At 43.9% G+C, this 17,959-nt stretch overlaps 1 protein-coding gene across 5 annotated transcripts in view; it reads left to right on the top strand.

Annotated features, from left to right (window-relative positions):
- Nucleotides 1–17,959, top strand: part of LOC137377085 (DENN domain-containing protein 5A) — a 384,360-nt gene that overhangs the window by 204,637 nt on the left and 161,764 nt on the right. For all 5 annotated transcript variants that reach the window (XM_068046370.1, XM_068046368.1, XM_068046369.1 and 2 more), the window contains 2 exons: nucleotides 15,021–15,236; nucleotides 15,891–16,125. In XM_068046370.1, coding sequence (XP_067902471.1) covers nucleotides 15,021–15,236; nucleotides 15,891–16,125 — 451 coding nt within the window. The remainder of the gene's footprint in view (nucleotides 1–15,020; nucleotides 15,237–15,890; nucleotides 16,126–17,959) is intronic.

Below are 17,959 nucleotides of genomic sequence, written 5' to 3'. Positions count from 1 at the left end.
CAGTAATCCCAGACCCCCTCCCTTTAAGAATGCAGAGTGAGACTCCTGTGTATCCCCCCCTCCCTTTTGTAATGCAGAGTGAGACCCCTGCATACCCCCCCCCTCCCTTTCGTAATGCAGAGTGAGACCCCTGAATACCAGAACTTACCTTCGCTGGCGACACATCTGCCTCTGAGGACCCGCCGGCTTTTTAAATCGTGAACAGGACGGCACATGACGGTCGTCCGTTCAGCGAAAAATCCGGAAGTGTCAGTGGAGAGGTGGTGGGCTACATTATCAGCAAAGCTAAGTACTCTTTACCATATGCTAATTGTGGCGCTGCTGCCTTGTGGCGGGGAGGCCGCACCAAGGTCCTGCCGTCGCCAGTAACATATGGTGGGCCCTTCTCGACGTCGCGGGTCGTGGCGGGCTTCTCCCCGCAGCATTTTACCAGCCCACCCTCTGTGGCATCGAGGGGCCGGTAAAATTTAGCCCTATGTGTGTGAATGGGGGAGTTAGATTAAAATAAGAAGTTATAAGGTCTTTAGACATAGGTTTACCTTAATAGTGTTTAAGATTTAGTTTTAATAAGTAGTTAATTTGTTGTTGTCTAAAGACCTGACAGTCTTTATCAGTGCCGGGTGAAGCCATTCAGGCTAAAAATGCCCCAGCCACTTTTCAAAGATTAATGAATCAGGTGGCAGCCAGTGTTCCCAACTGTGTAGTGTATCTCGATGATGTACTAATATGCAGTTACACTTGGCAAGAACACTTAAATCAGCTACGAATTCTGTTTAAAAAGTTACAAGCAGTGGAATTAGTGATAAATCTGGAAAAAAGCGAATTCGGAAAAGCACGAGTAACTTACATTGGACACATAGTGGGGTAGGACGGGTATTGCCAAAAATGGCAAAGGCAAAGCCTTAGTAGAGTTCCCTATCCCTAAATCTAAATGGGAAATAATGAGGTTTTTAGGGATGTGCAATTTTTACAGGAAATTTGTACGAATTTTAGTACTGTGACTGCTCCATTAACCAATTTGCAATAAAAAAAGAAAAACGAAGTAGTATGGTCAGATGAATGCCAGGCAGCTTTTGGAAAGCTAAAAGCAATCTTAACTAGTGAATCAGTGTTGGTTGCTCCAGATTTTGCTGAACCCTTTAAAATAGCGATCGTTGCTAACAACCTGAGGGTTGGTGCAGTCCTATTGCAGGATGACGAATTGAGCATAGAGAAGCCAGTAGAATACTTTTCAAGAAAACTAAATTGCCATCAAAAAAGTATTCCACTGTGGAAAAGGAAACATTAAGACTTTTGCCAACTCTCAAACATTTCGAAGGATATGTCCGCCAAGACTATAAAGAAACACTAATATACACTGACCATAACCCATTAACATTTGTAGAAAAATTTAAAAACCGAAATGCTAAAGTATTTAGATGAAGTTTGATGCTGCAGCCTTATCATTTAAAAATTGTACATATTTCAGGGAAAGACAATGTTATTGCCGACGCTTTGACACAAATTTAATCATGTTATATGGATGGCGACGGTACAAAGAAAATGCTGTAAATTATCAGTAGAGTGCATGGGTGCATGAATGTGGAAAATGTTAGTGTTTTTTCCCAGTTTGTACTTTTGCATTGTCATAGGAACATAGGAGCAGGAGTAGGCCATTCAGCCCATCGAGCCTGCTCCGCCGTTCCGTATGATCATGGCTGATCATCCACTTCAATGCCTTTTTCCCACACTATCCCCATATCCCTTTATGCATTGGTATTTAGAAATATGTCAATCTCTGCTTTAAACATACTCAATGACTGAGCTTCCACAGTCCTCTGGGGTAGAGAATTCCAAAGATTCAAAAACCCTCCAAGTGAAGACATTTCTTCTCATCTGTGTTCTAAGTGGCTTCCCCCTTATTTTGTAATTGTGTCCCCTGGTTCTAGACTCCCCAACCGGGGGAAGCATCTTAGCTGCATTGACCCTGTCTATCCCTTTAAGTATTTTGTAGGTTTCAATGAGATCACCTCTCATTCTTTGAAACTCTAGAGAATACAGGCCCAGTTTCCCCAATATCTCTTCATAGGTCATGAAATGCATTTTTAGAATGGCGTTTTATTTCGCCAAGGGCAGAGATGTCACGGAACTGTTACTTTTTTTCTCCTCGGATTAAAAACAGTGTGTGCCTTTAAGACTCTGTTTGAAAACAGCATGCCTTTAAGACTGAGAACAGTGTGCCAGCTGCACCTGTCCCTAGGCCATAGCAGGAGAGAGGTCGAGTGGTATAATGTTTCGATTTGACTGTGTGTAAAACTGGCAAAAAACGGTCTGAGTCAGCCACCAGCGAAGCATGCTTACTGAAGGAAAGAGCTGTCTGGTTCTCTCAGCAGAAATTCTACAATGAGCTGCAGGCCAAGTTAATTGTCTAAGGAGGAAAAAACCCTTTGAAGAGACCATTGGTATTGCTGGAGTAAAATTTCAACTGAGACACTGTCAGTTTTAAAATCCGAGTGGACCCATTGCTGCACTCCTTGGTTAAAGAACTGTTTGATGCCTGCTGCAGCCGAAGTGCTTTGAACGCCTATCAAGAACAGACTGTTTCATCAAGTCCATGTGAAGATTTCGAGAGGCATTTGATTATTTTTACACTCGAATACCTTACCCATCAGGAACCTAACCCACAAAGACTGACTATTTATTCTTGGGAAACAGCTAATTTTTCAAAACACCACTTTTAAAACCGGTTAACTTAGTTTTGAATGTATGTGTGTGAATGGAGAAGTTAGGTTAAAATAAGAAGTTATAAGGTCTTTAGACATAGTTTATCTTAATGGTGTTTAAGATTTAGTTTTAATAAATAGCTAATTTGTTGATGTCTAAAGATATCTGGTTTGGTCTGTTTTATTCTGAGGGTTACTTGAGTGTTTCATTTGGCTGTTTTTCCAGTTGGGTGGGAAAACTTTAATAATATGCTGCGACCTGTGGGTGATGGGACAGAATTGACAGTGCATTGCTCTCACCTCGGTTATAACACATTCCCCTGCCTTCTCCCCATAACCCTGCACATTCTTTCTTTTCATATAACTGTCTAATTCCCTTTTGAATGCTTCAATTGAACCTGCCTCTACCACGTTCTCAGGCAGCGCATTCCAGAACTTAGCCACTTGCTGCGTGAAAAAGCTTTTCCCTCATGTCACTTTTGCTTCTCTGACCAAATACTTTAAATCTGTGCCCTCTCGTTCTCGATCCTTTCACGGGAACAGTTTCTCTTTATCTGCTCTGTTCAGACACCTCATGATCTTGAATACCCCTATCAAATCAGAAAACAGTCCTAGCTTCTACAGTCTATCTTTTCATAACTGAAATTCCTCAACCCTGGAACCATTCCCGTGAATCTTTCCTGTACTCTCTCCAATGCCCTCACGTCTTTCCTCAAGTGCAGCGCCCAGAATTGAACGCAATACTCTAGCTGAGGCTGAACTCGCGTCTTATACAAGTTCAACATAACTTCCTCGTTCTTGTACTCTATGCCCCTATTAATAAAGCCAGGATACTGTATGCTTTATTAACAGCTGTTGCAACCTATCCTGCCACCTTCAGTGACTTATGCACATATACACCTAAGTCCCTCTGCTCCTGCATCCCCTTTAGAATTGTGCCCTTTATTCTATATTGTCTCTCCATGTTCATCCTACCAAATGAATCACTTCACATTTCTCTGCATTGAACTTCATCTGCCACCTGTCTACCCATTCCACCAACTTATCTATGTCCTTTTGAAGTTCTACACTATCCTCCTCACAGTTCACAATGCTTTCGTATCATCTGCAAACTTTGATATTGTGCCCTGATCATCAAGGTCTTTAATATCTATCAGGAAAAGCAAGAGACCCAACACTGATCCCTGGGGAACTCCACTACAAACCTTTCTCCAGCCCAAAAAACATCCATTAACCACTACTCTTTGTTTCCTGTCAGCCAATTCTATATCCATGTTGCTACCGTCCCTTTTATTCCATGAGCTACAAGTTTGCTCACAAGTCTGTTGTGTGGCACTGTATCAAACGCCTTTTGAAAGTCCATGTACACCACATCAGCTGCATTGCCTGCACCAACCCTCTCTGTTACCTCCTCAAAAAACTCCAGAAAGTTAGTTAAACATGATTTTCCCTTAAGAAATCCATGATGGCTTTCCTTAATTAACTCGCATTTGTCCATGTGACTATTGATTTTGTCCCGAATTATTTTTTCTAGAAGTTTTCCCACCATCGAAGTTAAACTGACTGGCCTGTAGTTGCTGGACATATCGTTACACTCTTTTTTGAACAAGGGTTTAATGTTTGTAATTCTCCAGTCCACCCCTGAGTCTAAGGAAGACTGCAAAATTATGGCCAGTGCCTCTGCGATTCTCACCCTCACATCCCTCAGTATCCTTGGATGTATCTCATCCAGCCCTGGTGCTTTATCCATTTTAAGAACAGACAGCCTATCTAATACTTCCTCTTTATCAATTTTAAACCCCTCTAAGTGTCTGACTTAGCTCCTCTTTCAACATTGCCTGGGTTGCATCGTCTTCCTTGGTAAAGACAGATACAAAGTATTCATTTAATATCTCAGCTATGCCCTCTGCCTCCAGGTATAAATCCCCTTTCTGGTCCCTAATTGGCCCCACTCCTCCTTTTACCACCCTTTTTCTGTTGATATGCCTGTAGAAAACTTTGGGATTTCCTTTATTGCTAGGTTACCATTGTCTTTTCATGCTCTCTCTTTGCTTTTTTAATTTGCTTTTTCACTTCCCCTCTGGACGCCACACTTTAGGAAAGACGTGAGGGCATTGGAGAGAGTACAGAAAAGATTCACAAATATGGTTCCAGGGATGAGGAACTTCAGTTATGAAGATAGATTGGAGACGTTAGCACTGTTTTCCTTGGAGAAGAGATGACTGAGACGTGATTTGATGGAGGTATTCAAAATCATGAGGGGTCTGGAGAGATAGAGAGAAACTGTTCCCACTCGTGAAAGGATCGAGAATGAAAGGGTACAGATTTAAAATATTTGTTAAGAGAAGCAAAAGTGACGTGAGGAAATACTTTTCATGCAGCGAGTGGTTAAGGTCTGGAATGTGCTGCCTGCGAACGTGGTGGAGGCAGGTTCAATCGAAGCATTCAAAAGGGAATTAGACAGTTATATGAAAAGGAAGAATGTTCAGGGTTACGGGGAGAAGGCAGGGGAATGGAACTGAGATAATTGCTCATTCGGAGAGCCAGTGCGGACACAATGGGTTGAATGGCTTCCTTCTGCACTGTAACGAATCTGTGATTCTATGGACCTTGTGTATTCAGCCTGGTTCTCAACAGTATTTTCTACCTGGCATCTGTCATAAGCACACTTTTTCTTCTTTATCTTAATCTCTATCTCTTTTGTCATCCACAGAGCTATGGATTTGTTTGCCCTAATTCTCCCCTTCGAGGGAACATATCTTGACTGTGCCCAAACTATCTCTTCTTTCAAAGTAGCCCATTGTTCATCTACCGGTTTTCCTGCCAACTTTTGACTCCAATTTATTCGTCCCAGCTCCATTCTTACCCCATTAAAGTTAACCTTCCCCCAGTTAAGTATTCTTACCCTGGATTGCTCTTTCTCCTTTCCCATAGTCAGCCTAAACCTTATGATACAATAATCACTATCCCTTAAATGCTCTCCTACTGATACTTGATCCACTTGGCCCACCTCATTCTCAAGAACCAGGTCTAGCAGTGCCTCCTTTCTCATTGGACTGACAACATACTGTTGTAGAAAATTTTCCTGAGCACCCTCTAGGGACTCTTGCCCCTCACTGCCCTTTACATGACTATTATCCCAGTCTGTGTTTGGATAATTAAAGTCCCCAATTATAACTACCCTATAATTTTTGCATCACTCAGTAATTTACTTGCAAGTTTGTTCCTCCATGTCCTTCCCACTAGCTGGTGGCCTATAGACAACACTGAGCAATGTAACCGCACCTTTTTTGTTCCTTAGCTCTAGCCAAATTGATTCTGTCCTCGACCCCTCTGGGACATCCTTTTTCTCCAGCACTGCAATACTCTCCTTAATCAATACTGCCACCCCTCCCCCTTTTTTTCCTTTCCTATCTTTCCTGAACACCTTGTATCCAGAATATTTAACACCCAGTCCTGCCCTTCTTTGAGCCAGGTCTCTGTTATAACCACAACATCATATTTCCACATGGCAATCTGTGCCTGTACCTCACCAGTCTTATTAACCAAACTCCGTGCATTCACATACATGCACATTAACCCTGATATGGACTTTATTACTTTCTCCCTTATTCTGACCCCACCTAATAACTTACTATTCCCTACTCACGTGCTATCTATCTCATCCAGTATTCTGTGCCCCTTGGTATTCCTCTCCATTTCTTGCTCCTGTTCCCACACCCCAGACAAGTTACCAGTTTTGCTTCCCTCCAGTCTGTGCTCCCTCTCAGATTCCCACCCCCCCTGACAATTTAGTTTAACCCCTCCCCAACAGCACTAGCAAATCTCTCTGCGAGGATAATCGTCCCATGCACCTTGCACTTGGGACTGGGAGTAATTCTGAGATTACTGCTTTTGAGATCCTGCTTTTTAATCTCCTTCCTAGCTCCCTAAAATCTTCTTTCAGGACCTCATCCCCCTTCATATCTATATCATTGGTACCAATGTGGACTACAACGTCTGGCTGTTCACCCTCTCGCAGAAGAATGTCCTGCAGCCTCTCCGTGACATCCTTGACCCTGGCACCAGGGAGGCAACACACCATCCTGAAGCCATGTTTACTGCCGCAGAAACACCTGTCTTTCCCCTAACTAATGAATCCCCATCACTACTGCTCTTCCACTCCTCTTTCTCCCCTCCTGTGGAGCTGAGCCACCTGTGGTGCCACAAACTTGGCTCTGACTGCACTCCTCTGAGGAACCATCACCCTCACCAGTATCCAAAATGGAAAACCGATTAGCAAGTGAGATCATATCAGAGGACTCCTGCACTTCCTGCCTGGTTCTCTTTGACTGCCTGGTGGTCACCCATTTCCTATCTGCCTGCATGCTGCTAACCTGTGGTGTGACCACCTCCCTCAACAGCTATCCATATAGTCCTCCGCCTCGCGCTTGCACAACATGACTCCAGCCGTCGCTCGAGTTCCGAAACCTGGAGCTCAAACTTCTGCAGCCGATGACACTTCCTGCAGGTGTGTTTATCCAGGACACATGGTGTGTCCATGATTTCCCACATGCCACAGGCTGTACATTCCACTTGGCAGAGCTGCCCTGCCATACCTTAACTTTACAGACTATTTATTAGAAATAGAATAGTTTACCAGGTACTCACCAAACAGCTCCTTCCACTGCATCGAAGCAGGAATCAAATACTGGAGGGTTAAAAAAGTAGAAAAAAAAGTAGAAAAATGGAGCACCTCTTTCCCCCCCCCCCCCCCCCGCCCCGCCTCGCCTCGCCTCACCAAACTTGAATCTCTACACTCAGCTTGCAATGTGCACATTGTTTGCAGGATGCACCCGGACCTCTATATTTGTACCTTTTGAAGCTGAAACTGCAGCAACCAGATTTGGCTGGTCAGCTACTTAACTAATCAACTGCTGTGCAGTAGAGCCTGTTAAATCCCTGCCTAAGACTGTAAGAAAATTACTTTACTTTCTTAACCCTACTTTACTTTCTGAACCCTACTTTATCTAGAGTGTAAATGCTAACTGCAGACCAGTCTTTTATAAAGATAACAACACTTAAAATTCCCACTCACCAAACTCGAATCTCCACACTCAGCTTGAAACCTGTACTCCATTGTAAAAATTCTGTTCTTTGATTTATGGGGCTGGATTTTGCTGAGATTGTCAAGACCCCTATGTCGGGCTCAATTCTGGGTTGAGACATCAGACGTGATCTTCACAGAGGTGTTCAATTAAGGGCATCAGGCGGACAAGGGAGTTGGGAGGGCCTGCAGCAATGTCTGGCCGGCAGCCCCATCAGGAGAGGTGGGTGCTGCGGACATAAGTAGGAGAACACAAGGGTGCCTCAAGATGGTGGCACCCTCCGAAGAATTATAAAAGTGTTAAAAAAGTAAGTGTTGCCACAGGATGGCCTGCGACTGCAGCTGTGGCTCTCAGATACCTGAGGCTTCAGCAGGTTGGATTTAAAGGAGACTGCTGGCCACCCGGCCTGCTGTTGGGAGACCGTCTCCAGGCTAAAGCTGGACTTTGGCCTCAGCAGGGCTCCATCCACCTTTGGGAAGATTCTGGCAGCGTCACCAATTTGACCCTGTAGGGACTCAATTGAGTCTAATTAGCTACCTACCACTGCTGGGCAGGTAACCGGTGCCGGTTAGACCCCACCTCTGGAAAGATTGCTCAGAGGTGGGGAGGTGGGTTTGTGTCCTGGAGCTGTCCCAATGTGAGATTCTCTAATTTTTCTCCTGGTCCCACCCCAAACCCATCTCTGCAGGACCAGAAAATTCATCCCATTGGCTGTAATTTAACATTGGGGTAGAGGTCCCACTCACTGTCAGTGGCAATCCCACCTCCGCCAGGTCTGGGGAACCACACCAGGATTTTCCCCAGGCCCCTAATTAGTCTTAGGCAGGACTTCCACCTCCTTGAGGCAGGAAGTCCTGCCGAATGGAGCTGCCAACCAATCAGCGGGCTGGCAGGTCTTAGTTCCAGCAGCGCCACCAGGAGCAGTGGCCACTGCTGGGACTACACCCAGCCAACAGAAGCAAAAGGAACAACGGCCCCGGAACCAAGGTAAGTGACGCTGGCGAGGCCCCAAAAAATTGGCTGGGCCCCAGTGAGGCAAGGACGTCGCTTAGGATTGCAGGGGGTTGTGGGGGGGGGGGGGGGGTGTGATGGGGAAGTGTTGGGCAGTGGGGGCGCTTGGGCTGTGGGGTGGGGTGCCCTCCGTGGGGCACAGGGTGCATGATCATGAGGACCTCCCAAGCCCGCAAGAAGGCCCTCAGGTTTTACCTGGCAGCGTTCTGGGGGCCTTTGCCACCCTGCCGCCGCTGGCAAAATATGGGAGGAGGCCCTTAAGTGGCAGTTAATTGGCCACTTAAGGGCCTTGATTGGCCTGGGGGCCATTTCTCACCGCCGCCACCCCACATTAAATTGTAGCTGGGGCGTGGTCAACACCGCCCCACCCGCCCCCCCCCCCCCCCCCCCACACACTTCCCACTCAATTTTATGCCACCCCCCATCCCCCCCCCCCTTCCCCCACCCACCTGCAGTAAAATTCTGACCATGGTCTTTTAAGGAAATGATGGAAGGGACTTTATTGTTTGCTTGTATGTATAGACTGAGATTTAGTTGATTTTAACCGAACCGATCATATAGCTTTAATATATTCTGACCAAATATCTTCTTTGGCCTCCTTGTTCAACCTCTCCTCAAGAGACAATGGGTAAGTGCCTGGAGGTGGTCAGTGGTTTGTGAAGCAGCACCTGGAGTGGCTATAAAGGCCAATTCTAGAGTGACAGACTCTTCCACAGGTGCTACAGATAAAATTGGTTGTCAGGGCTGTTACACAGTTGGCTCTCCCCTTGCGCTTCTGCCTTTTTTCCTGCCAACTGCTAAGTCTCTTCGACTCACCACACTTTAGCCCCACCTTTATGGCTGTCCGCCAGCTCTGGCGATCGCTGGCAACTGACTCCCACGACTTGTGGTCAATGTTACAGGACTTCATGTCGCGTTTGCAGATGACTTTAAAGAGGAGACATGGACGGCCGGTGAGTCTGATACCAGTGACGAGCTTGCTGTACAATGCGTCCTTGGGGATCCTGCCATCTTCCATGCGGCTTACGTGGCCAAGCCATCTCGAGCGCCGTTGGCTCAGTAGAGTTTATATGCTGGGGATGATGGCCGCCTTGAGGACTTCTGTGTTGGAGATACGGTCCTGCTACCTGATGCCAAGGATTTTCCGGAGGCAGCAAAGGTGGAATGAATTGAGACGTCGCTCTTTGCTGAAAGACGTTGTCCAGGCCTCGCTGCCGTAGAGCAAGGTACTGAGGACACAGGCTTGATAAACTCGGATTTTTGTGTTCCGTGTCAGTGCAGCATTTTCCCACGCTCTCTCGGCCAGTCTGGACATAGCAGTGGAAGCCTTCCCCATGCACTTGTTGATTTCTGCTTCGAGAGACAGGTTACTGGTGATAGTTGAGCCTAGGTAGGTGAACCCTTGAACCACTTCCAGAGCGTGGTCGCCGATATTGATGGATGGAGCATTTCTGATGTCTTGTCCCATGATCGTTTTCTTGAGGCTGATGGTTAGGCCAAATTCGTTGCAGGCAGCCGCAATCCTGTCAGTGAGTCTCTGCAGACACTCTTCAGTGTGAGATGTTAATGCAGCATCGTCAGCAAAGAGGAGTTCCCTGATGAGGACTTTCCGTACTTTGGTCTTCGCTCTTAGACGGGCAAAGTTGAACAACCTGCCCCCTGATCTTGTGTGGAGGAAAATTCCTTCTTCTGAAGACTTGAACGCATGTGAGAGCAGCAGGGAGAAGAAGATCCCAAACAGTGTAGGTGCGAGAACACAGCCCTGTTTCACGCCACTCAGGATAGGAAAGGGGGCATTGAGGATGCTGCTAATGATGTATACACCACATCCTTTTAGCATTATATTTTGTGAAACTGTTGTGTCTATTACTTAAATGTTTTATTCCCCATAAAATTGAGTTGCTAATGAAAACTTTTTTAAAAACTTTGCTCGCAAATGATTTCAACTTATTCTTTCACTCAAATGTAGAAAATAAAACATAAATCAGAAGGTGCAAATCATAAGTGTAAAACTCCCACCCCCTTTCATCAGCGAACAGAGTAGTATCAGTCGGCTATTTGAGAAGATGAGAAAGAGCTTGGATAAAGCATACTTTCTTGTGGAATTCCTGCGTTGCTATAAGATGATGGTCAGTTATTGGCCAATAACTCCTTTAGAGAGTTCATGAATAACTTTTTGACAGCAGTTGAAGAAATTCTATCTCATTTTTTAAGTAAGATACATTTCTTTATGGAATAGAATTGCTAGTAACTAGCAAAAGATGCTCCTTCTATATTAGTTAATTCCTAAACTATTTTTGCCACAAAAATATCACTGTATATTTTTTAAAAGGCTGCTATTCGTGCCCTTTCCCCCCCCCCATAAATTTCAGTCAATAAGTGGCTTTTAAATGTCATCATCTGGGTGTCAATAGGTTACTGTGGGCGTCCATTTTCTAAAGTTTGTTTCACCTATTGTTTCAGTTGGAACATGCGCTGATTGTAAAAACAGGCATGACTCCAGCCTGTCTGAGTCAGTGGATCATAGCTGGGCAATTGAGGAAGTGAGATAATTAAACTTGGTGTCCATTGTTTTGCAAGAGGAAAATCAACAGTTTCTGCTGCTCATTACCATCCAGTGATCCTTGAAAGTTTTGTGAATGTGAGTCAGCTTGGCTTTGATTCCTCCATTCTCCCACACTAGCCAACACTTGCTGACTAGATTCATACATGAAGATTGGTGAGTGAGGTGCCAGAGCGTGAGTGCTGCCTATGAAACTGTATTCTGGCATAAGTTGGCCCTTTTGGGATCATTGTGGGTGGGGTGGAGGTAAAGAGAGGGATAGAGAGAGATGAAGTTTGCGGAGAACAAAAAGCAGTTAGGATGTGGAATTTGCAGCCTGGATTTTCACTTTAATGGGACTGCATAATTCTATGAACAAACCATGATTCAACTTAATTTTCAAGTCTATGAATGTTTGTATTTAAAGCCTGTCTAATTTCATTTTATTAGTATATGCCCTCTCCGTTCTTTATAAGGGTGCATTCAGGCTGTTTGAGTTTAACCACAGTAATTTATCAAAAATTCTTGATATTTGCTTAGAGGTACATATTTTATCCTGTCATCTAATCAAGAATAAAATTAATCAAAATCATGGGCTGTGAATTGTATTCAGTGCAGGTGTTTGATTATAAATGCTTTAGACTTCTATTGCACTGGAAGATCATTAGTTTCCACTGTGAATGCTTTTCTTAATTCCAGTCTGCTGCACTTGCTGGGAGGTGAACAACGCTTTTAATTAAAAGCTGCCAAAGAAATAGATAATTTCACAAGTACTCGGCAGCTACATATATATATTTTAAAAAGTGTAACTGATTACAAAGCATTGAACTCTGCATGGGCTTCTGCTGTGGTATCAGATTTGCTATAATGATAAAATTAATTTTTCATTCTAACTATGCTCCATAGGAGCTTTATTTCAAAATTGTTGATTGAATAAAATGGACTTTCAGTTGCTGTTATTTCATGAAATAATCTGGATCTTGTTTCATCTCATTCCTTTGCTATGAACTTGATTTAGTTCTGTTGCTTATTTTTCTAAGTTAAAACTCAGCACTTTGAAAAGTAAAGCAAATTAGTGCATGTATTGTTAAGTTACAAGCTTTTTACATTAACTCTTTTGGATAAAAGATATTGCTTAACATGGTCTCAACAGTAAGCAGATAATGTTGTTCTACATTAGTTCAGATAGTTGTGTGATATCCTAATTAGTGTAATGAAATAGACTTAGTCAGAACCTATCTGTTTAATCCAGATTGAATGTTTGGCCTCATTGGATGTAGTACAGTTGTAAGTTGCACGGAATGTTTTGAAGGATCAGAAATTCTAGTTTGTGTTCTTTAAACGAACAACAATCTTTCAGCAAATGTATAATCAGAAAAAGTAGCTAAATATCTTGAGCTGTGAGGTTGAGGCAACTTCCCCCACACACAGGGCTGGATCTTGTGCTCAACCCGACGTCGGGTTCCGTGGTGGGGGTGGGCCAGCGAATCGGAGTGGCAGCGGGATTGCTGGGCCCGATCTTCCCAGGGGTGGGGAAGCTCTGTGGCAGCATCTCTGCCACTCTGTGACAGGACCCTAGTTTAAATATTTAAAATACCTCCCTGCGTAAATTTCAATGTCATCCGCCGCAATTTTCCCATCTGTTCCCGATGTTGAGCTCAATGTGCGGCACTCACGTGCCTTCACTTTCCCGTCCACGAGAAGCTGGCGCCACCGAGGAGGAGAAGGGATCAACTCTGCATTTTGTTTATAGATAGGTGGGGCGTGGTGAAGGGGTCAACTCTGCATTTTGTTTATAGATAGGTGGGGCGTGGTGAAGGGGTCAACTCTGCATTTTGTTTATAGATAGGTGGGGCGTGGTGAAGGGGTCAACTCTGCATTTTGTTTATAGATAGGTGGGGCGTGGTGAAGGGGTCAACTCTGCATTTTGTTTATAGATAGGTGGGGCATGGTGAAGGGGTCAACTCTGCATTTTGTTTATAGATAGGTGGGGCGTGGTGAAGGGGTCAACTCTGCATTTTGTTTATAGATGGGGGAAAGGGGTCAGCTCTGAATTTTGTTATAAATGGGGGGAAGGGGTCAACTCTGCATTTTGTTTATAGATAGGTGGGGCGTGGTGAAGGGGTCAACTCTGCATTTTGTTTATAGATAGGTGGGGAGTGGTGAAGGGGTCAACTCTGCATTTTGTTTATAGATGGGGGAAAGGGGTCAGCTCTGCATTTTGTCATAAATGGGGGGAAGGGGTCAACTCTGCATTTTGTTTATAGATGGGGGGAAGAGATCAACTCTGCATTTTGTTTATAGATGGGGCGAAGGGGTCAACTCTGCATTTTGTTTATTGATGGAGGGGTGGGTGAAGGGGTCAACCCTGCATTTTGTTTTGTTATGATCCTGTAGTTTTTCTTTTCGGGAAGAATGCGGTGTGCCTTTAAGGCTGGGAAAAGAGCCGTACTGCTTTAAGGCAGCCAGCTCTAAAGACTGAGTCAAAGAATGCATTCTCGTTGCCTTGGATACAGCAATTCGGAGACTGCGATTCAAAGGGTGCATTCTCGTTGCCTTGGATACAGTCACTTGGACTGAGCTTCGAGAAATTCATTTGTTACAATTTAATTTTGAACTGGCTTTTAGTGCAAACAGCCTGTTCTAACGGGACACAGACAGACAGCTGTGTGTTAGCACCTGAAAGAAGAGCTCTCCGCCCATTTAAACTAAAGGAAGAGAATTTAGTCTGTTTATTTATTATTCTCTCTCAAAATTCTAAAAAGTCAAACAAAAACAGAGATCTCTGATAATTTAAACTGAAGGAAGGGAAGTTAGACAATGTTTTATCCCTCAAAAATTCTAAAGCCAGATTGATTCTATTGAAAGTGGTTACGAGTTGTTGATCTACTGTGGTCATCGCTGGAAGAAAGAGGAGTTTGAAACTTCGGATGTTGGACTGTTTTCCTTTCCTCATCAGTCCCTGGAAGATTGTGCGTGGACTTTAATCAGAGGATTGTTCATCGGGAAGTGTAAATTTGCAAGGACTCTAATTTTTCTATTTTAAATGTTGTTTATATCTTTGTAGTCTTTAAGAATTTAGTTTTTCTAATTAAACAGTTAATTTGTTGATTTAAAGACACCTGGTTTGGTTAGCCTCATTCAGGGGTTAATAGATGGTACAGTTTGGCTGGATTGTTCTTTAATTTGGAAAGTTTAAAAATATGTTAGGCGATCTGTAGAAAGACCGGATTGAATTAACAATGTGTTTCTCCCACCACAATCAGAATCGTATATTTTGATTGGGGGCTTTGACTGGAGCGGTTGGTCGTAACAGTTTATAGATGGGGGGATGGGGTCAACTCTGCATTTTGTTTATAGATGGGGGGATGGGGTCAACTCTGCATTTTGTTAAGAGGCTGGCAGCCTTTTAAAAATGGCACTAGCACCTGCTCCCTGCATCAGGTGGCAGCATTCATGGTGTCGCTGATGCCACCCCCACCACGTGATTGGGGGTGGCGGCCGCTGTCAGTATGTTAAATGGCCGCCTGCCGCAGAATCGCTGCGGCATGGGTCCCGTGCCGGGCAGCCACCATTTTCTGCACCCGCCACCGCTCCTGGCGGCGGGACAACAAAATCCAGCCCACAGTGTGGTAAACTTAAGGAATGATTGACCTGCTGCCTGTTGTATTGTTGCAGTTGGAAGTGAGAGAGGAAGCTGGAAGTAACAAAGATTTAAAGGTTCATTGTGACGAGGAAGAGCTGAAGATTCATCAGCTTAACATCCAGATCAGGGAAATCTTTGCCAATCGCTTTACTCAGATGTTTGCAGATTATGAGGCATTTGTAATTCAGCCAAACCAGGACAAGGAATCATGGTTCAGCAACCGGGAACAGATGCAGAACTTTGATAAGGTGAATTAAACACTACAGATACATTGTTTGCTGCTTGCTAAATACCTCTTAAGTGGAGTTTGAAGGGATGCATACAAGTTTATGGTAGTTGAAGATGTCATGGTGTTGCATTTTTAACAGATGTTCTTTATCATCCTGTTTTTTTCCTGTTTCTCCAGTCCTTATTACCCTTCTACTAAATGTGGTTTCTCACATTGAGCAAGAATTCCATGACTGGGACTTTTAAATAAGACTTGTAAAAAAAAAATTCAGTACCTTCAGCTTTTTTTTCTTAACTTTTGTACGTTTCCCACTTTGTCAACACTCAATTGCTCAGGAGGCTTTAAAGCCACTAAGGAAGAAGAACTGGGTTATCATTAAACCTACTCGATAAAAATTCCAGTTATGTCAACTAATAGTGCCCAAAGTAGTAACTTTATTGTAATATTCCAGGAACTACTACCCACAACAATGAGGTAACCCATTTAAACATTCAGATATAGCATCACAATGCAAATAGTCACCTGGTATTTGCTATATTGTAAGTAGACTGTGGCAACTCAAGAGTAAGTTTAGGTCATCAGACCTTTCATTCATGCTGGACTAAAAAAAATTATTTCATCTCTATTTGGTTGTATGTTGTTGAGTCACTCTTGTTGTATTGTTTTTCCACAGGCCTCTTTCCTTTCAGACCAGCCTGAGCCGTACCTGCCATTCTTGTCCAGATTCCTTGAAACACAAATGTTTGCTTCATTCATTGACAATAAAATAATGTGCCATGATGACGATGATAAAGACCAAATCTTAAAGGTATTTGATGCCCGAGTTGACAAAATCAGAACTTTGAATGTTAGAACGCCAACGCTCCGTACATCAATGTATCAGAAGTGTACTACCATAGATGCAGCAGGTAAGGGGGCCAAGGGATGTCCAATGTTTGAACTATTTTCTACTTGGTTTCTATTTTCAGTTGGCTGTTGTCAGTTTCAATTTCATCTGGTTTAAAAAGACAATTGTGAGTAAGTGTGTCTGCACGTCTGTTTTGACTCATCAGTACCAACTTCAGCTGCTTCATCATTGACCTTCCCTCCATCATTAGGTCAGAAGTGGCAATATTCACTGATGATTGCACAATGTTCAGTACCATTCGCAACTCCTCAAATACTGATGCAGTCCGTATCCATATCCAGTGAGAACTCGACAACATTCAGGCTTGGGCTGATGAGTGGCAAGTAATATTGATGCCAAACAAGTGCCAGGCAATGACCATCTCCAAAAACAAGAGAGAATCTAATCATCTCCCCTTGACATTCAACAGCATTACCATCACTGAATCCCCCACTATCAACATCCTGGAAGTTACCATTGACCAGAAACTGAACTGGATAACCATATAAATACTGTGGCTACAAGAGCAGGTCAGAGGCTGGGAATTCTGAGGCAAGTTAAGTCATCTCCTGTCTCCCCAAAGCCTGTCCACCATCTCTACAAGGCACAAGTCAGGGGTATGATGGAATACTCTTCACTTGCCTGGATGAGTGCGGCTCCCACAACACTCAAGAAGCTCAAACCATCTAGGACAAAGCAGTCCACTTAATTGACACCCCATCCACCAATTTAAACATTCATTCCCTCCATCACCGACGCACAGTGGCAGCAGTGTATACCATCTACAAGATGCACTGCAGCAACTCACCAAGGCTCCTTCGACGACATCTTCCAAACCCGCGACCTCTACCACCTAGAAAGACAAGGTCAGCAGACACATGGCAACACCACCATCTGCAAGTTCCCCTCCAAGCCACACACCATCCTGACTTGGAACTATAATGCCATTCCTTCACTGTCGCTGGATCAAAGTCCTGGAACTCCCTTCTTAACATCACTGTGGGAGTACCCGCACCCGATGAACTGTAGTGGTTCAAGAAGGTGGCTGACCTTCTCTAAGGCAATTCGGGATGGGCAACAAATGCTGGCCTGGCCAGCGACACCCACATCCACTTCCCATAATTTCTCTACCTTGATATTAGTTTCTAGTATGTCCTGCTTCTACATTTTTTCCCTAATATATTAGAGAGAATGCTTTAACAATCAATGGCAATAATCTTATAAACTCCCCACCTTGAGGGGGAGATATCCTTATTGATCCTTCATTGATTATTCTTTGCAATATATATTCTCTAGCAGTTTCTAGCTGATTAATAAGATACCACTTTATGCATTTAGAGCATCTTTTCCCCAAAAACTGGATCTAATCGACTGCGGAACTCAAACGGTCCACTATTGGATAAGGTCTTTTCCATTTAGGCTCAAAGGCATGTTCCTTTATGCCATAATTTAGGACCACTTGGTATTCAGATGGTCTCAGCCTGTTGTCAAAATATTTCTTAATCTTCTTCTTTGACTTCTTGAGCCTCTGTGCTACAAATTAGCTGACCAGCCATGGCTTGATACAGTGATATTCCCGTGTGGGGTCGAATGGAGCTCCATTAAACACACTGGTAGCATACTGGCCCATTAAGTGGGGTGATCTGCACATCGTTTTTTCAACATTGTTTTCAGGGTCCCATTGCCCCTTTTCTACCACTTTCAAAGACTGGGAGTGGTGAGAAATGTGTAATTTATGTTTTATCCCCATTATTTCCTTCAAATAAATAAAAGCTTTCCCAGTAAAGTGTGACCCATGATCACTATCGATCTGCACTGGCACTCCCAAACTTTTTAACATAATCTTAGATAAACAT

Source organism: Heterodontus francisci, chromosome 14, assembly GCF_036365525.1.
Source record: "Heterodontus francisci isolate sHetFra1 chromosome 14, sHetFra1.hap1, whole genome shotgun sequence".
Classification (NCBI taxonomy): domain Eukaryota; kingdom Metazoa; phylum Chordata; class Chondrichthyes; order Heterodontiformes; family Heterodontidae; genus Heterodontus; species Heterodontus francisci.
Note: the sequence above shows the minus strand (reverse complement) of the source record. Positions and strands in the feature narration are given on the sequence as shown.